This window comes from Buteo buteo, chromosome 23 (genome assembly GCF_964188355.1).
Source record: "Buteo buteo chromosome 23, bButBut1.hap1.1, whole genome shotgun sequence".
NCBI lineage: Eukaryota > Metazoa > Chordata > Aves > Accipitriformes > Accipitridae > Buteo > Buteo buteo.
The window spans coordinates 18,999,826-19,019,606 of record NC_134193.1 but is presented as its reverse complement, the minus strand read 5'-3'; the positions used below and the strand labels follow the sequence as shown (position 1 = coordinate 19,019,606).

Below are 19,781 nucleotides of genomic sequence, written 5' to 3'. Positions count from 1 at the left end.
AATAGTTAAGGGCAGTTGTTCCAAGTCATCACCTGCTCTATGCAACTGTTTCTGTGCGGCACTATTCAATCATTCAATTAAAGGCAATTCTAATGTGCTACCTGCTGCCTGGAACACTCCCATTAACAGAGACCACTGAAACTTCATCTGGGGGTTTATTCTTTTTATGTACAGAAAACACGGTAGCAATCCAGTACATCTTTAGCCCAGCTTAGTAGCCAGTTCTTTAGCCTTTGCTTTTTCAAGCTTAGCAATACGAGCCACTGATTTTGGACCCAAGACGTTACCACCCCAGTGACGACGGATCTGCAAAGAAGTGAGAACAGGTTAGACGCTTCGTACATTCTCTTACTACATTCAACCAACTCACTCAATCCCACTCTTTTGTGCACAAGGGGAAGAGCTTCCTCAACTAGGAAGTCCTACACATTTCAAGCAGTGAACTAACATTTCAGGGCAGCACAGAGAATGTACCCCACCCTCAGGTAAAGAATCTGGATACATCATAAGCAAATCTAGGTACACTACACCCAACAGGCTTTAAGCTGTTGTCACTATGTCTCAAATAATCTGCATTTCACTGGGAAGCTTTTGGGGATGTTAACAGTACAAACTGGAAGACAAGGCTAGCAGCACAGAGAATCTTACCTCATCGTATCTGTCATTGTAGTTGGTCTTAACAGCCTCCACCAGCTTTGCAAGGGCTCCCTTATCCTCCCTGTTGGTGATAGTTTTAGTTCCTTTAGAGCCTCAATTTAACATTTTCTGTAACTCTTATGCCTCAGGATTTAAGAGCTCGTAGTGGCAACATGGTTTTTCAGGTTAAGCGTAAGCGTCATTTGTCAAGGGGTAATCACTCCAAACATCAATGCTTTAGGAACCTGCACTGCTCAGATTAAGGTTAATAGTTCCATCTATGTATTTTAGAGTAAACACCCATTTTGGTAAGCCAAAGTAATCTCTATCTTCAGGATCCAATAGAGCTCTTAATACAAAAGGACATCTATATTATACATTATAGAGGCAGTATTTTATTTATTCTTACTACTTTAAAACTACACAGACCCAAGTTTGCTATCCATCTGCCCTACAGTCTTGTGTTTATGGGCAGTTTGCTTTCTCCACTACAGACAATCAAGCCAGCACACAGAATACTTACGGGTTAACTTGTGTGAAAGCAACAGAGGTACAGGTTTTCCTGTGGACCAGTCGCCCCAGTCTGGCTTTGCCCTTGATGATGCAGTATGGCACTCCCATCTTGCGGCACAGAGCAGGCAAGAAGACCACCAGCTGAAAAGAAAGGGAGTGTGCTGTGTAACTGAGGGAGAACATCCTTTTATTCTTTGAATCAGCCTGGGCTGTGGCAATTGCTCAGTGTTAAAAAGCTCGTTTTGCTCTTCATTGTTGAGTCAGGTGAAGAAATTCATACATCATTGCAAGGGCCAAGCCTCATTGTAATACCAGGACAACTAGGAACATGTGCAAGTGTTCCAGTTCTGGTAATTTATGCATTCTCTTTTTGTGCAATAGATTTGTCTAAAATGCATTTTCACCCCAAGCGTAGTTCTGACCTCAGCTTAAGTTACACAGGTAGCCCATAATATCTACCAGCGAGTATGCTTACCTCAATGGGGTCTACATCGTGGGCAATAACTACAAGCTGAGCTTTCTTGTTCTCTACCAGAGTCGTGACACTGTTAATACCTGAAAAACAAGTTATAGGTAAGCTTTGATTCCGCTCAGTCTATTTTCAGAGCTTTCATATAAATCTCATACAACCAGCTCAGACTCCATAGTGCAGCTTCAAAGTTCTGAAAACTTCTCACATCGATTCAGTAGCACAGAGGATATTCCACGGACAACTTGCTAAAGCTCAGGGTTAAAAAGCTCGTCTATTTTGCTCTTCACTTTGAGCTCAGGTGAAGAAATTCATACATCATTGCAATAGCTTGTCCAATCCTGTTTGGTTGGAGCAGAGCTCTAACCAAGTACTACACTCCCGTATGTGCAAGCAGCCAAGTCCACGTACAAAGTTACCTGCTCGGAGGACCGGTGGCCGCTTAGTTGGCGCATCTCCCTTTCCTGCAGCTTTCTGCTCAGCACGAGCCAGTAGCCTCTGCTTCTTCTCTTGCTTATTTTCTGGCCTATATTTGTGCGCCAGCTTCAGCAGCTGCGTAGCTGGAAGAGAACATCTACTAGTTAGTTAGTTGCATGACCTAAAAGTCTAAGCATTACTTTTTAAAACACTGAAGTGCATCAGTGATCTTGGTGGTTGTCATCAAGTGTATTTAGACAGCAAAAAGTTAGCATCATTTGCACACTGCAAGAGCAGAACTAGCAGAGTGCCTCTAGAGCCCATATTTACCTCTACATGCACCCCTCTTGGCAGTGAGAGCTCCTTCACTGTTTGGATGAGGAAATGCCTGTGGACCCCCACAGCAATTATGGTTACAGGTGGTGCACTTTCTCCTTTAAAGCAAGCAACATCTACGAGGGAGTTACTCTACATGGGCTGAAAGTTTCTTGCAAAGACACTGTCACCTGGAAAAGACTATTTACTCGTTTCACAGAAGACCCTGAAGTCCCTTCTTCCCCCGTATCAATGTCAGCCTGCAGGATGCTGGCTTTCCCCCCAACACCTGCACTCATACAGATTTCTTAAACTACCTGTTTACACAACCCTACGTGGTTCTACATCAAGCTGGAAAAATGGATTACGATGGAAACAGGCAGTTAAGATAACCCTGGGTTTGGGTTGTTAAGTAGGAGCTTTGGTATTTTCTATTCCCTTTTCAAAGTACACAGCAGCTATCAAGACTTAAGCCAGCAAATTCAGATAGCAGCTTGCTGCTGACATCACCCCAGTCACTATTAAAGCCGCCCTAAAATGCTTCCAAAGATACTCTCCAGCTTACCTTTGTTAAATCTTATTTTGATTTCTTTCCTCTTCTCTGATGCATATCCCATCAATGACCCAAGTTAAGAGAACTTTGTGGGGCACATCCTTACCTGTCTGGCGGTCCAAAGCCTGAGTGAACTGGTTAATGGCAGGAGGCACCTTCAAGCGTTTGTAAAGAATGGACCTCTGGCGCTGCAGTCTGATGTAGCGCGGCCATTTCACAAAACGTGTGAGATCACGCTTCGGCTGGATATCCTGTCCTAAAAATAAAAAGTTTAACTCACAGCTGTTCCAAACCCACAGAGCAACAGCATGGAATAGGCACGAGTGCATCAGTGATCTTGGTGGTGATATGTCAGCACTATCACTCAGATAGCAAATATTCTTTCACATCATCTGCACACCGTACAAAAATGGCACCACAGGAGTCTGAATTGATTCACCGCAGAATGTGGAAAAGGGCAAGATTCATCGCAATAGAATCAAATAATGAATCTTTGTAATACAGAAAATTCAGCGGATTGTCCATAGCCACCGTCATATACCTAATGAAGGACAGATCTTAACTGGAGGCAGCAAGGCAACTGCCTCCATCACTGTCTCCACTCTACAGCTTTATTACAATATGCTTCTGTTTACAATTTAGACATCTGCCCACAAAGCAAAAAAAATCCTTGAGCAAGTAGCCCAAATATTCACTTACTCACCAATGCCAAAGTTCTTGGGCCTCTTCTCAAAGAGGGGATTGACAACCTTCTTGGCCTCCTGCTTCTTGACTACAGCAGGGGCCGGTGCTACCTTCTTGCCCTTGGCCTTCTTTCCTTTCGGCTGCAAGAAAGAAAGGAATACGCTCTTCCTTCTTTTGCCTCCAATACTGATGTACTTGAAAGAGCTTTCAGTCCACCCTGGACATGCATTTTCCCAGGCATTTCACCAGCCTAGCAGTCTCCCAGCTTAGGCTTGCTCTTGCAGAGATAAAATCCTTCGGTTTGACTTCAAAAGGTTTATGAACCTCCCGTTTAAAACCGCCTGTTGATCTCCTCGGCCGGGCAGCAATCGCGCAGCTCAGCGCTCCCTGACGCCGCCAGCAACCGAGACACCCCCACCGCGGGTTACCGGCCACCGAGCCCGGCCCGGGATCCACCCTACACCGGGAAAAACGCTGCGGCCTGGCCGGGCTGCCCCGCTCCCAGCGGCCCGCGCTGCGCGGCCGCCCCGCTGCGGGCGGGTAGGCCCCGACCCAGCCTCCCCCGGCACCGACCCCGGTCACCGCAAACCGGACACGAAACACCCCCCCCCAGATACCGAGCACCCGCACGGCTCTCCCCACCGGGCCGCGGCCCAGCGATGGAGGCGGATGGCGGCGGATGAACCCCAGCCCCCGCCCCGCGCCCGCCGCCACTCACCATCTTGGACTGAGGAAGAGAAAGGGGAAGCGGTGCATGCTGGGAAATATCTATGAGGCGCGACGTCTCGCGAGAGGACGGCGGCGGGGCGCGCGGCGGGGCGGGGCCAGGGGAGGTCCGAGGGGGGCGGAGCGGGGCCGCGGGCCGCCATGGCGCAGCAGCGGGTCCTGCCGCAGAGCAAGGAGACCCTGCTGCAGTCCTACAACAAGCGCCTCAAGGACGACGTCAAGTCCATCATGGATAACTTCACCGAAATCATCAAGACGGCTAAGGTGGGCAGGGGCCGTAGCCGAGCCGCGAGGCGGCCGGGGGAGCAGCCGGGCTCCTGAGGGGAGAGGGGCGGGTTTTCCCCGGGGGGCGGCTCTGAGGGGAGAGCGGGGCCCCTGAGGGGAGAGCGGCCGCGGCCCTGGCCCTGCAACCGGGGGCGGCCGTGAGGAGAGAGCGGGGCCCCTGAGGGGAGGGCGGGGGGCAGCGGTGGGACCTGCCTCCCGGTTGCCCCGAGGGAAAAGGGTTCTTTCCCCAGGGCGGGCGGCGGTCGGTTCTTCCCCGGCTGCTGCTGGCCTCCCTGCCTCTGCCCCGGTGTTGCTGAACGGGGGAGAACGGTGGGGAGGGTAGCAAAGATGATTCGCGGGTGCTGTAGAGTCCAGAGGCCACCCCAAGGATTCCTTGTGTGGATTGAAGTGAAATGAGTTGCCTTATAATGTAGTGATTGCGTATCAAGATTTTAGTATGTAAAGGTGGTTATGTACACGTTTTTCTTTAGATTGAGGATGAAACTCAAGTCTCTCGAGCAACCCAGGGTGAACAAGATAACTATGAGATGCATGTCAGAGCTGCAAACATTGTGAGTAGCATCTGCTGTTCAAATCTGTGGGTAGCATGTCCTGCAGGTACTGTTGGTTTCATTGTTGCATCTTGGGCAGTTATAACTCTTAGGAGGTCTGCTGCTAGAAGAGTAACCTGATATTTGGGGTGGCTGTCAGGTGAATCCCTTCTCTAGGGGGAAAGCTGGGGTAGCCTGGCTTGTCAGCTACAGGCTTCTGTCAGAATCCTCACGTAATGTGAGAATTTCTACTTTATTCAAGGCTTAGGCTGAAGGAGCAGCTTGGGAGATCTTGTTTTAGAATTGGAGCAAAGCACTGTTTTGATATACTGTGTGCTGTGTGATTTTTTTTTTTTTTTTTTTTTTTTTTCTTCCCTCCCTGCTACAAGGTCCGAGCTGGTGAGTCCCTGATGAAACTTGTGTCTGACCTGAAGCAGTTCTTGATCCTCAATGATTTCCCCTCTGTGAATGAAGCTATCAACCAGCGCAACCAGCAGCTGAGAAGCTTGCAGGAGGAATGCGACAAGAAGTTGATTGCACTACGAGATGAGATCTCCATTGACCTGTACGAGCTAGAAGAAGAATATTACTCTTCCAGGTACAAATAGGGCAGTGGACTTCTGCCTTATGATCCCAGCCCTTTTGGGGTAGTTAGTCTAGACAAACAAGTAGTCCTTAGAGTACAGGTCTTGAGAATGTTCCCAACAACATTTCACTCCTGTTTTTAATTAGGTTAAACTCTTTTTCTGCAACTAAAGCAACTGCCTTTTCCTTGTAGATATCCTACAGGGTATAAATTTCATGGTGAAGGAGGTATTCACAGCGTCCCACTCTAGGTGCCTGCTTTAGTTGGCTAGATTTGACAGATAATTTGCTTAGGCTTCTTCTGTAATCCTTGTAAAAGGAGATGAATTTCCTTGGGGTATAGGCTTCTGTCTGAGTATTCTTCTGGAGGAGCCTCTGTCTCCTTGGAGAGACTAGCTTGCTGAGCTGGGTCCTCATGTTAGATGAGAGAACCATGTCTTCGTCTTCCTGGTGAGTTCTTTCCCAAGTGACCTGGTTACACAGCGTGCCTTTTCCCTTGCAGTCCACTGCCCCCAGCTGCCTGGAGTCCTGTTGGGGTGAGCATTTGAAATGAGCAAAAAAGACTTGCTCGGTTTCATTGAATTATGAAGTATTGTGATAGGATTTTTCTATGGAAGACTTATTACTGATCTGTTTGTGGGATTTTTAATGAGGAAGACTTATTACTGATCTGTTTGTAGGATTTTTAATGTTTTTAAAAGACTATTAGAAAACAGGCTTTAGAGAATTCAGACACTTTATTTTTTTATTTTCTGTCATGCACTCCAGCACTTCTAGTTGATGATGCAGTAAATGAAAGCAGGAGAAAACAAATGAGAACCTGATTATTTTGACTGCACTGTCCAAGCTAAGTGAAGTCAGTGCAATAATGCTATGACGTCTAAACAAAAACTTAACTTTTGAAAACCTTATTTAGAATTTTAATGACCAGGCTTTCTATTTTTGCCTTTCCCTCCTTTCTAAAAATGCTGAATGCCTATAACCCCAGCTAAGTCAACTAAAACCCTAATTACTCAATATCTTTGTAAGTTAGGACATTATTTATGGGTTAATATATGTATTTTAAGAGTGAAAAGATACTGATATGACATAGCTTAGGAATGGCTATGACATCAGAAGAAAACTTGAGGTAAAAGTCCAGAGTTGTTTTTCAAACTAGACTCATTTTTCTGGGGGGGTGGCAAGGGATCCTAGAAATATCTCAGAAATGAAGAGTGATGGTCGCAAACCCAAGCACCAGTCCAGGCCCTGATAGGTCAGGGGTGCATCCACTACATAGGCTGCATACAGTGCAGCAGCGAGCTGTATCCAAAGCGATGCAGTGTGGGATGATAGTGCCTCACGTGTGCCAGACATGTTTCCCTCACACTGTCACCAGACTGCCACTACTGTGTGTTGGTAGCTTTAACTTCTGGGTTAAGGGGTTCTGACCATGCTGGCATGGTCTGTTCACCTGCCTGGCACCAGACACCATGTAGAGCAACACTTTGCAACAAAACTAACATCTAAACACAAACATTGGCATATACCAAATGGATTTGCCTTTGTGCTCTTCTTAGAAGAGTGGTCACGAGGTGAGGAAACTTTGCAACTCTACAGAGCTATGATCCCTCCACTGAAACCTGTTATCATGTAGCACTTAGTTGTTTGCTTTTAGCACTTACTCCCTTCCTGTGCTCTTTCTTGTCTTTTACTGCACCAAAGAAATTGTGTGTGTGTAAATATAGAAACAGTGATTTATTCAAAGTCCTTTTATAACTAGAGTACTAAGATATTTTTAATGAAACCTTATTGTCTAATGTGGGGAAAAAGGGGTTCTGTTATGTCACATAGTCGTAGAGTGATAATCTTGTTTGAATGGCTCTAAATGCAATAGCTGGTTTGCCCACAAACGGGCATTCTCTGCTGTCCCGGGAGCCCAGCTGGGGTTGCCCCTCCGTACCATCTGTTACTTTCTCATGGGGCTTGATCCCACTGGATTTATAAAAAGGTGTGCAGTCCTGTGAGGCCAGGACATGGGTTCCATACAGCCATGCTGCCATACTGCTCTCCTGTGCTCCAGTTTCCCTGAAGGTCACTGGTTAGTTTATTTTAGGTCTTCCTTCCAGGGAAGGCTGTAGAAAAGAGCACCTCCAGGTGCTGCAGAGCTGAGAGCTGCCTGCCCTGTGCTGTGTAGCTTGTTAGGTCCCTGTGCACTGCTCCTGATGGCTGTGAAAAAAAAACTGTGGAAGGGATTGTCTCCTGCCCAGCATTTGTCACTGCCATTGTGCTAAGGGGGCTTAGGAGGGAGCCCCTTGCCCACAGCAAGTAACTAATAGGATGCACCTCAGGTGTAGGGTCGGGTTTCATTGCTAGGGTTTTCATGTGTACATGGGGGTTTTAATGAGGAGACCTGAAAGCAGGTCCTTGAAACTAAAGCCGAGTAGATTGTTCTGAAGGAATCTTTGCTTTCAGACCCTGTCTTCAAGTAGTTTCCTAGAGCTGTTCCTCTGCACACAGACCTGGCTGCATGCCCCAAGGGGGAGTAGTAAAGGCCCTCACACTGAGAAACCCTCAGTCAAAGGACAGAGTAATAGGTTGGGCAGTGCTGTTGTGGGCTGTGCAGTAGCTGCTTATTCACCCTGACTTTTGAGGAGTGTTACATGAGAGGCGAAGCTTAGACTTTTGGAACTGTTCTAATGGGAGCAGCAGGAGAAGCAGTTGTGCTTCTGATGCAGCTGAACTTTTCTTTGTAACTCCCCTGCCAAGATGCGGTGGATGCTGTGGCCAGATTTTCCTTGGAAACCATGGCCTGAGGTCTAAGACTGACAGAAAAGGACTCGTAGTTCTGGTTCAGTCCTGAAGGTCTTTGCTAATTGAACCCAGCTTTGCTGTGTGTGGAGGACAGTAGGGAAGGGTGGTCTTCCAAGGCATTTTACAAAGGCCCCAGATATAAAGCCTGTGTCCACTGCCTTGTCATTTCTACTGCAAAACCAGCTGGGTGATGCTGCCAGAAGAGAGCTCAGAAGTAGATGCTTGCAACTAGTGCTTTGTGTGCTTACTCCCCAAAGCGGTAACTCCAAGTCCAGCTTGCCTTTTCTCATCCTAAACCCCAAACTTGCATTTATGTTCCATTGCTCCCTCCTCTGAGATCACAGGAGCTGTCTTGAGTGTGGGGTTAAATCTCAACATGTTTCATGTTTGTGCAATTTGAAGTGTCTCATATTTCTACACCCAAAATATTTCCCTAAGCATCTATTCAAGTCCATACATTAAAAATGTAAATAAAGCTGCAACAACAAAATCACTTGACCCATTGGGTTTGTTTTACTGTGAACGCAAGCTGCTTTCCGCTCCAGCACTCGCTTTGTCTCGGGTGTCTCGTGTGTGTACAGCTCCTTCCTCTCTTTGGAATTTGTTTTCGTTTTGTTCCAGTTTCTTCCACCATTTTTCTTTTTAGTTTTGCCCCTTCCACATTGCGTTTTCCTCAGAGCACAGGCAAGAATTAGCCAGTTGTTTAAAAACATTACTTTCCCACACTGCTGGTTCATCCAGCTCTGTAGTCTACAGCAGTCAAATCCAGCAAGCTGCTTTTAGGAGAACAGCTCAGATTCTGCTGAAAATGGTAGGAGCCATCAGAACTTTATAATCAGGCTGCGGAGCTTCCATAGAAGACCCAGACCTTCTGTGGAGCACTTTATTGAAAGGGCAAGGGTGCAAATAGGTTTCTTCTTTATTATGACAGGGGCAGGCCCTGAAACAATTGTGCCAGCTTTTCTGCTGAACTTAAATTTAGAGCAGGATTTCTATTTTTTATCTCACATAGGTCATGATCTAATTCCAAGTAAAATAATAATGAATGGGGTCCTCACCTCACGCAAATCAGTAGCAGAACTCACATCTTTGGGGTGCCAGGACCTCAGCCCAGATCTTTCCAGGGACTTAGAGCGTCTGATTTAGAATTGAGCCTCTGTTTCAGTTTGTAGCAACAGTTTTGTCTCTGAAATTCCACTGATCCTCACCAGGCCCACAAGGTTCAAGACCAGCTCTTAAGGGTATCTTAGGGAAGGCCAGTGTCACAAGACTTGTGATGAATTTGTGATCACAGACCTTACACCCCTGAGTGGGGTTTTTTGCCATTTTCTTAATGCTTTGCTTCTGTCTTGCTTCCCCCACCCTTTCCCTCCCTCCCCTCCTCTCTTACTGCACCTGCTGTCTCTCCTTACTGGGGTTGTTCTGGAAAGCTACAGTCTGTGTGACAGCAATGATCTTCCACTGTGCGAAGCCTACTGGAGACAAGACTTTGCCACGCTGTCCCCCGAAAGCCTCTCCATGCCTCTGACAGCTGCCACAGCAGAGCAGAGCGTTGCTACCTCCCAGAGCTCAACCCCATCGCACCCTCACGTGAACGGGCACGGGGCAGGCCCCACGGAGCACTCCTGAAGAGGATCCTCTGCTGCTGAACGCAGCACTGCGCTGCTGCAAGTCTTCCACCTGCTGTACTGAGCAAGCGTCTCCTGCTGTCAGGAGAAGGCACTGGAGCTGTGTCTGTAGGTTTCTGCTCACTGGATAGCCACAGTGCTTTCTCTGCCCCTGGGACGTTGCTATGAGTGTTCGTCTCCCTTAAGAGACCGTGATAAGTAAATACAGAGTTGATTGCTCTGACAAGTTAGTTAGGTTTGCTTTTACATGATAGTTATGTGTAGATTTCATTAGAAATCCAGTTTGTTTCCATGTGAATCTCAGTAAGTACATGCTGGAGTGTGGGGAGTTGAATTTGTTTGGGATAAACTTGAGCCAAATGTGGGGGCAGCGAGTGTTTTGGGGTTTTTACCCCGCTTCCCAAAGTTACTGACATTCTGGCTGCTTTAAAGCTCTCTCAGGATGGCCTCTGACAACCTCCATTCTACTTAATTAGGGTAAGAATATTGTATTTTTTTTTTTAATCAGCAGTCTTCACTGTCAGAGTGCTTCACAGACTTGAACTTCTTGCTAGCAGCCGTTTGGGAGGAGACTCTCAGGACACCCTTATCAAAGAGCAGTATTCTCCCTTTCAAAGAGGAAAGGGCACACTGAGGAATCAGACTGAGGTATTGATGATGCCATTTGCTCGAGGCCCCAGAGAGAAGCTGTGACATGCTTTAGTCTGATTCTGTTCTCAGCGTTTACACAGAAGCTTTCTATTAACATAGCCTGAGCTAACATGATGCCAGTGTTTGCATTGGCTAATAGTTTTGTCTAATAAAAAGTCTGGAGGTGACTGGGCCATATGGAGCTGTGAGGGATTCTCTGTTACTCTCGCAGTTTCCTTCGAGACAAGGTTGGTGCTTTGCCTGCAGCTGTGCAGCAGTGTGGCACTTCTTTGGCCCTTCCCTGTTGTGGTTCTGCGTTGACTGGATGCGGGGTGTAGTTGAACTGGAATAGGGTCGTGACAGCTCAGTGTGGTGGGCACCGTGGAGCTGCGGCTGCGTTCCAGCAGCTGAGCTGAGTTTCCCTGGCATTCTGCTGCAGCGTCTCGCTTCTTAGGATGTGAATTTTGGTCCATGTTTTGACTTCGTTTTCTTCCATTCCATTTATTTTTGTAATTAGGTGGTTTAATAAAACTAACTCTTTTGTATAATTTTTAAGGCGTGTGTTTTCAGCCACGGGGCTTTGTGAAAACAGGACAATGCTGACTGTGCCCAAGCGCTGGGACGCCAGCGTCTGTGTGTGTGTGTGTGTCCCCGCCCCGGGTTTTGGAGACCACCCCCCCTCTCACCGCTGTCACTGCGTGGGGGCTGCAGTCCTGCCGCTGTACGGGGCACCCGCACCCCCCAGAACCGATACCGCCCCCTCTCCTCCGACCCAGTCACCGCCAAGTAAGGGCCCGGGGCCTGCAGACGGGAGCCGAACCGGGGCGGGGGGGCTACCTACGGCTGCGCTCGGGGGACGCTGCTGGCGGCCAGCGGAAACGGGGGCGGCGGGGCGGCCCGAGCACCCCCCGCACACCCCGCCGTCTGTCCGGGACGCCCCGGGGGGGGGAAAGGCCGGCGAGGCGACTCTCGGGACCGGCTCCCTTCCCGCCTCGCAGCCGTCGCGCTGGCGTCACTTCCTGCCCGGCGCGCTGAGGTCACTTCCTACCGGCGCGGGGCGGCACGAGGAGGATGCCGCCGTCCTCCCGGTATCCTGAGGAGAGGACGGGACGTCTCGGGCCCGGCCGGGGCTCCGCGGCCTGATTGCGCTGAGGGAGCCGGGCCTGGGCCGGGCAGGGCAGCTCCCGCCGAGGGACGGGTCACCCCGGGACGGTAATGGCCAACCTGGCCGCCCAGGACTCCTACCTGCAGGGTTTGGCGAGGAAGGTCTGCCTGCAGGGCGCCCCGGAGTCGCGGAAGAGAAAATTTGGTAACGGAACTGTCACGCTTCGGCTGCTGTCCCTCCCGGCCCCGTCGTGGGAGTCTGGGCTTGTGACAGGCTTGCCTCCGCGGGGGGGCTTGGCCCGGGGGAGTGGTGGTGTGCCGGGTTTTAAGGAAAAAAAAAAACAACAAACAATCTCTGTTGAAACGCGGGGCTCCCGAGCACTTTATGCGCGTTGCACTGTTAGCCCCGGGAATCGGTGGTTTCCGCTGGCTTTTATACACGTGGTGATCGGATATGGGAGGACTGGGATTTTACTGAAGTGTGCAAGCACTTGGTCTATTTAAATAAATCCTAAAACATGTAATTTTTGAAGATTGAGATATGCCATTGTAATGCTGGAACTTGAGTCTTCAGTGATAACTGAATGGTATGAAGTGGGCATGTAGCATTGTCCTGTTTTGTGTAATTTGTTTTTGCCTTCTAGTGTCTAAGGCAGGCCAGCCCGAGGATGCTGGCAGACAGCTCAAGAAAAAGAAGAGAAAGAAACCCAGGAAGCAAGCTGAGAAGACAAATGCTCCTTCAGTCAAACAGGTGGTCTCTAACACCAGTAAACCTACTCCGGGACAGAAAGCAGCCCCTGAAGCCAGCAAATCATCTCCACAGGGTGTTACGCAGAGCGGAAATGAGAGTTCGGTTACAGGTAAGAATACCACAAGGTCTGGTTAAAGTTACCTGAGCTGAGGTGGCTGCTTTTCAGTTGCTTCACACATGTCTAGATTGGAAAGCCTTTAAGAAGTTCAGCTGAATTGAAAACATCTTTGCTTATTCCATGTGCCCTAAAAGCTTTTGCGTATGTACATAAATTTGTAACGTTACCGCTGGGTGGCTCTCTGGAAATAGCGGTTAAACTGAATTGCAGATTTTTCATGTATTTGAGTAACTTCTGGGAATTACTGCATGGATGCAATCTCTGTCATGCCAGGCTGGCTTTCCATTATGAATCTGAAAAGCCTGATCACAAAGAAAAGATGTCCTTGGCATCTTTGTTTCCACTGGCTTGGTACTTGTTTTCTGGCTTGTTAGGCAGCCACAGGGCATGCCAGGCCACTCTGGCTGGCAGCGCTGAATGATAATATGGATAGGAAAGGGGCAATTCTAAAGAAACCAATGGAATAGAAACTTGGTTTCTTTAGGTTTTCCATTCTATTCACAGCATCTAAAGAGTTCTTGGAGCTTTTCCCATAGACATAGAAAGTTCTCCTGTTTAGCTAGTGCTGTCTTTTAAGTATTTTTATTTTCTTCCTCTTGTTTTCAGGGAGCAAAAGTGAACTGGGTTCCCCTTCTTTTTTTGCAATGAATCTCTTGCGTCAGAGACTACATGAGAAGATTAAAAAAGCTTCTGGACAAGTATGAGAACTCTTAATATGTATCCATATGTGTGTTGATGCAATATAAATTCTCCTTAGCCTCCCAGGAGATGTGGGGACAAGACTACAATGTTACAAGGCTCAGGGTTTGAGCTAATTCTGTCTCCTAAGGAAGTGTCTGTGGGTATTGCTGGGAGTCTTGTGTGCATGCTGTGGCCTGGAAAAACATGTGAGAAAAGGTAGGGCCTGGCTTGGAGGAGAGCATGCGTCTGGTGATTTTGAGGAAAAAGCAAAGCACTAAGAGGCTGAAAGGGAACTTAGCTATGGGGTGTTGAGAGAGAATAAAGGGTTTGAAATGACTTTACTGTGTTTAGTATCTCTAAAAGCTGAGCCCACAGCTTCTTGTCACAAGTGGTGCATTTTTAGGAGAAGTTTGAAATCAGGAATCTGAGGACATCCCACTTTTAATTCTGCTTTGTCCCTATCGTGGTTTAACCCCAGCCAGCAGCTAAGCACCACGCAGCTGCTCGTTCACTGCCCCCCCACCCAGTGGGATGGGGGAAAGAATTGGGGGAAAAAAGTAAAACTCGTGGGTTGAGATAGTTTAATAGAACAGAAAGGAAGAAACTAATGATGATAATAATAATAATAAAATGACAATAATAATAATAATGAAAGAATTGGAATATACAAAACAAGTGATGCACAATGCAATTGCTCACCACTCACCAACTGATGCCCAGTTAGTTCCTGAGCAGTGATCCAACTCCCCCCAGTTTATATACTGGGCATGACGTCGCATGGTATGGAATACCCCTTTGGCCAGTTTGGGTCAGCTGTCCTGACTGTGTCCCCTCCCAACTTCTTGTGCCCCTCCAGCCTTCTTGCTGGCTGGGCATGAGAAGCTGAAAAATCCTTGACTTAGTCTGAACATTACTTAGCAACAACTGAAAACATCAGTGTGTTATCAACATTCTTCTCATACTGAATCCAAAACCTAGCACTATACCAGCTACTAGAAAGAAAATTAACTCTATCCCAGCTGAAACCAGGACAATCCCTTTAAGGCTCCTGATTCATGTCCATCCTTCTTCTTAGGACGATGCCAAAGAATTGCCTCCTGCAGTCCTGGAGAAGAGGCAGCGAAGGAAGTATGAGAGAGAGAGGAAGAAGCGCCGAAGAAAGGAGTTGAAGATGAAGGCAAAAGTGGAGAAGAAAGAAACTGAGGAGGTACCGGTAGAGCCAGAGAGCAAAAAGGAGGAGAGCACAGCTGAGATTGTCTTTAACAGGGTCGAAGTCCATGAAGAGAATGAGTTGAGCAAGATCCAGAAGAAGAAAGAGAAGAGGAAAGCAGTGAAAGGCAAGATCACTCCTCTGACGGGCAAAAACTACAAGCAGCTGCTGAGCAGGCTGGAGACCAGGAAGAATAAGCTGGAGGAACTCAAGGATAAGGACCAGAAGAAAGCTCAGGAGCTAGAGAACAAGATGAAATGGACAAATGTTCTCTATAAGGCGGAAGGCGTGAAGATTCGTGACAACGAGGAGCATCTGAAAGAAGCTCTGAAGCGTAAGGAGAAGCGTAAAGCGCAACGCCAAAGGCAGTGGGAGAAGCGGACAGAAAAAGTGGTGGAAAAGATGCAACAGCGGCAGGAAAAGCGTCGCAAGAACATTCAGAAGAAGAAGAAGGATAGGATAGAGAAGAAGAAAGCCAGGGCCCGGAAGAAAGGCCGGGTTCTGCCAGAGGACTTGAAAAAAGCTGGTTTAAAGTGAGAGCGAGGTGGGGAAGGGAAGTTCTGCTTGCGGGGATCAGTGGTGAGCTGTCACAGAGCAGACCCTCCGTCTGCCTGACCCGGCTGTGCCGCTGCTGCGCAGCGCCCGAGGAAACCAGCCGGTGGGACGGTCGCTGCCATGACTTCCCAACTGAGTAATAAAAAAAAAACCTGTCGTATGTTTGTTAATTAAATTAAAAGAAACGCCTTCCGATTGGTTGATTATAATAGTTATTTTCCTCAGGGGAGGATGGCGGTTGCTCTTATCACCTCCGATGCTCTGGACGTGCCTCTCGAAGCCCTGGTACCACCGAGGGACCCCCGGGATCAGCCTCCCGCCGGCGGGGGGCGGAGTCCCGACGGGGCGGGGCGGGCCTAGGCACTGCCTCCTCCTGGCTGCCGTGGCAACGGGGAGAGCTGCCCCACCCCTTTGCGTTGCTATGGCTGCGCGCGACGCGGCCATTTGGGCGGGCGCCTGAGGGGAGCGGGCGGCGGCGTTCGGGCCGGTCCCGGCTCCCCTGAGGGGACAGGGCGAGCCGCTGGGCCCGCGGCGGGACGGCTCTTCCCCCTTCAGTCCCGTGCCCTCGAAAGCTGGTGAATCGTCACGTAGATATTTTTAAACCCTCCGAATGTTTTGCCCTGCAGCACTGTTAAGTAGACAGTGGAAACCGTGCGGCAGGCATGTCGTTTCACCCTTAGGAGGACCTTTTCAAACCGAAATGTTTGATCCGCCCTCGGCCCTTTAGCTTGTAAATCGCAATTCTTCTGGAAACAGGCCTGGAAGGCGGCTGTGGTGGGCCGCATGCAGCCGGTGGGAGCTGTGCGCCTTGTCCCCAGCGGGGAAGTCTGCAAACAGATCTTTGAGGCTGAGGTAAAAAAAAAGGTCGGGTAAAAGCCAAATGAGCTAATTATGTTGGTCAGTTGTTTGCTGGCTGTTAAAGTGGTGACCTCAAACCACAGGTCAGTTTCAACCTTTCTGGTTTTTGTTTAAGTAGAAAATAATTGCGTTATCTTCAACATATGCTTTCTAATGTGTCTATGAGTGTTCCTGTGTTTTCATCATGTATCAGGGTATGTTAACTGAAGGCAGAATCGTTATGAGACAGCAGCAAAAGATAAATTAAGAGGCATAGTACGCCAGACTCGGGCATTTCTCACTCTGCTGTTGACTTCCCTTGTAACAATAAGCAAGGCACACCATCCAGTTTCCTTCAGTTTCCTCTCTGTGGAAATGGATATCTTTCTTTTCTCATTTTGAAAACAGCCTCGGATGAAAATTGTTATGCATATACCAAGTAGTGTTCATTATTTTACCTTCCTTTTCTGCCTCCTTTCCCCCACTATTTTTATCTATTATTTTGTTGTTATTCTCTGTTCAGTAGGTTGGAAAGAATTCTAACGATTTTGATTATGGTTCTTTGAAGGCTCAGTTAGTACGCTCTTTGGATGAAGTAAGGAACAAGACTAGGTTTTCTATAAAGAGTGAAAGGCTCACTTGGGTTAGGGATTCAGAAATTTCTACTGATGCCAGCCTACTACCGTGTTACCAGCAGCAGCGTGTTGAAAGAATGCCCTACAATGACTCCACAGAAAAGCCACCATTGTACAGGTAGGGAACAGAAGCATAAAAACCAATTATATGTTCATGACTATAGGTATGAAGTTGTAAGATTTGCACTGGGAGCTAGACACTCCTGAGTTCTTGGTCACAGCACTAACGACTTGTAATAGACTGTCTCCTTGCCAGATGTAAATTGAGTATGATGAGCTGCTGCCTGTTAAAGTGCAGATTAACAGGCTAATATTTGTAATGGCATGCATATTTTATGGCTTTTCTTTTAAAAAGAAATTATATGTCTTTTTTGTTCAAAGCAGTCTAGTTATAAGTCAGTCTGATACATATTTTTGAACTATATTTTAAACTATGTTAATGGTTTACATGATGATGCAGTAATGATTATGTAATGAGGAAGAAAAGAAAGTGCATCCATCCTTTTCACTCTAACCATTCTGCTGAATAATGACACCCTTATTCTCACTTCCCCCAAGGAGAAACACAGTGCCCCAGCTGATGGGAAGAGCAGTGGGCAGATAAAGGCTATTTCTACATTTCTTGCTAGTTCTTACTTAACGGTTCATAGATTTTTATACCTTTTAGAGAAAGTATGTATGTCTTTGTAGTTTACACATATTAAATCTAGCATTTATTGCTTTTATGCCATCATAGCAGATTTGAACCTGTGATCAACATAGGCTAGATAATTACTCACTTCATCTTAGAAGCAGCAACATTGATTCTTTGAATCATATTCTTTGGAGTCAGAATGATGCTTATGTTCACTTAAATGTTACATTTTGCCAATTAAATTTAATGTTATACCTGTTGCAAGTCCCTCCTCTTACGTATTTGATACAAATCAAAGCTTTATTCTCTTTCAGAGAAGGTACAACATTTCAAAAGGCTTGGAAAAGTATAGATGTAACTGCAGCAGAGGAAGTCAGAGCCCTACCTGATATTGTTGGTAAAAGTTATTTCCCTTAATGTCAGATATTTTAATTTGTGTTCTTAGAAGCCACCATAACTATAATGGTTTTAGCTGAACAAGGTATAAAATTGTGGTGGGTTGACCCTGGCTGGGTGCCAGGTGCCCACCAAAACCGCTCTATCACTCCCCCTCCTCAGCTGGACAGGGGGGGAGAAAATATAACAAAAGGCTCGTGGGCCAAGATAAGGACAGTGTAATAAAGTGAAAGCAAAGAAAAACAAATGATGTTATCCTCTACTTCCCATCAGCAGGCAACGTCTAGCCACTTACTGGGAAGCAGGGCTTCAGTACGCATAGTGGTTGCTCCGGAAGACAAAAATGCTCCCCCTTCCATCTCCCTTCACTTAGCTTTTATATCTGAGCTGACATCATATGGTACGGAATATCTGCTCAGTTAGTTTAGGTGAGCTGTTCTGCTTATGTCCCCTCCCAAGATCTTGCTCAGCCCCAGCCTGCCGTTGAGAGGGGCAAAAATGTTGGAGAGACAGCCTTGATGCTGTGCCAGCACTGCTCAGCAGTAGCCAAAACACTGGTGTGTTATCAACACCTTTCTAGCTACCAATGCAGAGCACAAGCACTACGAGGGCTGCTATGGGGAGAATTAACTCCATCTCAGCCAGACCCAATATAAAAATCAAGCTCAGAAATGACCTGACACATTTTTGATGATTTGTAGGTAATTTTGAAGATGAAGAGTCTACTCAGAGAAAAAATGCTTGTAAAATTGTCAATCAATCACAGTTTTTGTTTAGATGGTAAAGTCCAGTTATGATGTAAGCAGATCTCATTCTTGGAAGTTGCAATTTTTTGCACCATACCTGAACTTAGTTCATGGCTTCCATGCTTTTATCCTGAAAATCACAAATAAATAAAACCAAAGGAAATTTTAAAATATGCTTTACTATTTTTAACATACATTTGCATAGATTTCCTTTCTTGTTGAAAGCTGTCACACACTGTGATAGCTGTACAAACTACAGAGGTCAGAGTGTGGATTTAGTGATTCATTGTGTATGCATTATGTGTTCTGCAGCAACAGTTCCAAGCTATGTCATCCTCATTTCTTTCTTGGCAGTTCCTGAGGAAACGAGGAGTAATATCTTGGAATGCCTGTCAGGACACCGACGAGGCCGTCACGATGAAGCGCTAACCTCCATGTATCATGAGCTTGCCTGCATTGCCAGGGTAAGACTGTATTTTGTAATCCAGATAGGCTAGAGTACTATACTAAGGTCAGGGCCTAATATTCAAAATATCAGACTGACTTCCTTACTTTTTTAGGAGATGGAACCCTTTGTTTTGGAGCCTGGAAAATTCCTTCTGGCAAAACTGATAGAATCTGATAGAAAAATTGAACTTCTGTTTAAAAAGATTGAGTTTGACTCTACTCTGGAAGGTTTCTCAATTGAAGTAAGGCAGCTCATGCCATTGACTAGTCTTCAGTTATTTGTACCTGATCTGCGTAACATCGTTTCTTATGTCTTGCTTTAGTTTTGAGATATAAATGGGTGGGGGTGGGGGGTGGGTGTCACTTTTTTTTTTTTTTTTTTGACATTTACTTTTCAGTGAGATTAAGAGTAAATCCTTCTTGCAGGGTTTGGAAGAACTGTGGAATATCATCCAGCAGGAATCCTTGACCAGAAGGAAGTGGATTAGGGAAATGGATGAATCCCTAAAAAAGGTTGAAAGGAGTCGAGCTGATAAAGTGAGCTGTAGTCTTAATAGCTGTTAATTAAGCATAAGATTACTATTTGCTTATAATGCTGGATGCAGAGTAAAGAGTGGCTTGCCTCCACAGGAGTCAGAGGTCTCCCGGGGTGCTGCTGTGTAGGTGATTACTGTCTTTTCACCAATAGATCAGTCTCTCATTTTATACCCACATAATCAGGAGAAGATACTTCTTTTCCAGTTACAATGTGTTTGTTTCTTTCACAGTTATCTGTAGTAAAGATGCAGGGAATATGGGAGCTGCTTTTATTTCTCTGCAGGGTTATTTAGGTCAAACTGTCATCAGGTCTAATGCTATTTTGTTGGGACATACCGATTCTGCAGCTGAGAACGTGCACAGATG

General features: G+C 46.8%; 4 protein-coding genes and 4 non-coding genes across 13 annotated transcripts in view; 3 read left to right on the top strand and 5 right to left on the bottom strand.

Annotated features, from left to right (window-relative positions):
• Positions 1-136: 136 nt before the first annotated feature.
• On the bottom strand, positions 137-4,471 carry RPL7A (ribosomal protein L7a). The gene is given in 9 exon segments (XM_075055730.1): positions 137-306; positions 649-718; positions 1,160-1,290; positions 1,625-1,704; positions 2,038-2,178; positions 3,010-3,159; positions 3,607-3,727; positions 4,306-4,416; positions 4,418-4,471. Coding segments are annotated over 9 exon segments (948 nt in total). The 5' UTR covers positions 4,457-4,471; the 3' UTR covers positions 137-201.
• On the bottom strand, positions 1,367-1,439 carry LOC142044098 (small nucleolar RNA SNORD36). Its single transcript, XR_012654200.1, has one exon. It is a non-coding gene; the product is annotated as a small nucleolar RNA SNORD36 (small nucleolar RNA).
• LOC142044106 (small nucleolar RNA SNORD36) lies at positions 1,869-1,945 on the bottom strand. Its single transcript, XR_012654208.1, has one exon. It is a non-coding gene; the product is annotated as a small nucleolar RNA SNORD36 (small nucleolar RNA).
• On the bottom strand, positions 2,253-2,318 carry LOC142044108 (small nucleolar RNA SNORD24). Its single transcript, XR_012654210.1, has one exon. It is a non-coding gene; the product is annotated as a small nucleolar RNA SNORD24 (small nucleolar RNA).
• LOC142044107 (small nucleolar RNA SNORD24) lies at positions 3,228-3,300 on the bottom strand. The gene has a single exon (XR_012654209.1). It is a non-coding gene; the product is annotated as a small nucleolar RNA SNORD24 (small nucleolar RNA).
• On the top strand, positions 4,423-11,583 carry MED22 (mediator complex subunit 22). Of its 4 annotated transcripts, none has more exons than XM_075055735.1 (4): positions 4,423-4,577; positions 5,069-5,149; positions 5,518-5,726; positions 9,943-11,583. In XM_075055735.1, the coding sequence occupies exons 1-4, from the start codon at positions 4,455-4,457 to the stop codon at positions 10,133-10,135; spliced, it is 606 nt and encodes a 201-aa protein (XP_074911836.1). In that variant the 5' UTR covers positions 4,423-4,454; the 3' UTR covers positions 10,136-11,583. The 4 variants fall into 4 exon arrangements, with proteins under 4 accessions (XP_074911836.1, XP_074911835.1, XP_074911837.1 ...); XM_075055734.1 differs by having other exon boundaries at positions 9,937-11,429; XM_075055736.1 differs by lacking the exon at positions 9,943-11,583 and adding an exon at positions 6,057-9,925.
• Positions 11,584-11,792: 209 nt separating this feature from the next.
• On the top strand, positions 11,793-15,378 carry SURF6 (surfeit 6). Its single transcript, XM_075055729.1, has 4 exons — positions 11,793-12,073; positions 12,513-12,728; positions 13,344-13,435; positions 14,494-15,378. Exons 1-4 carry the CDS (start codon positions 11,980-11,982, stop codon positions 15,163-15,165), a joined length of 1,074 nt encoding a protein of 357 aa, XP_074911830.1. The 5' UTR covers positions 11,793-11,979; the 3' UTR covers positions 15,166-15,378.
• Positions 15,379-16,056: 678 nt separating this feature from the next.
• Positions 16,057-19,781, top strand: part of CCDC180 (coiled-coil domain containing 180) — a 28,302-nt gene continuing 24,577 nt past the window's right edge. For all 3 annotated transcript variants that reach the window (XR_012654074.1, XR_012654075.1, XM_075054867.1), the window contains exons 1-5: positions 16,057-16,773; positions 17,604-17,686; positions 18,786-18,895; positions 18,992-19,120; positions 19,305-19,415. Coding sequence is in view for 1 of the 3 variants with exons in the window: in XM_075054867.1 (XP_074910968.1) it covers positions 16,733-16,773; positions 17,604-17,686; positions 18,786-18,895; positions 18,992-19,120; positions 19,305-19,415 (474 nt within the window). In the remaining 2 variants the exon portion in view is untranslated. The remainder of the gene's footprint in view (positions 16,774-17,603; positions 17,687-18,785; positions 18,896-18,991; positions 19,121-19,304; positions 19,416-19,781) is intronic.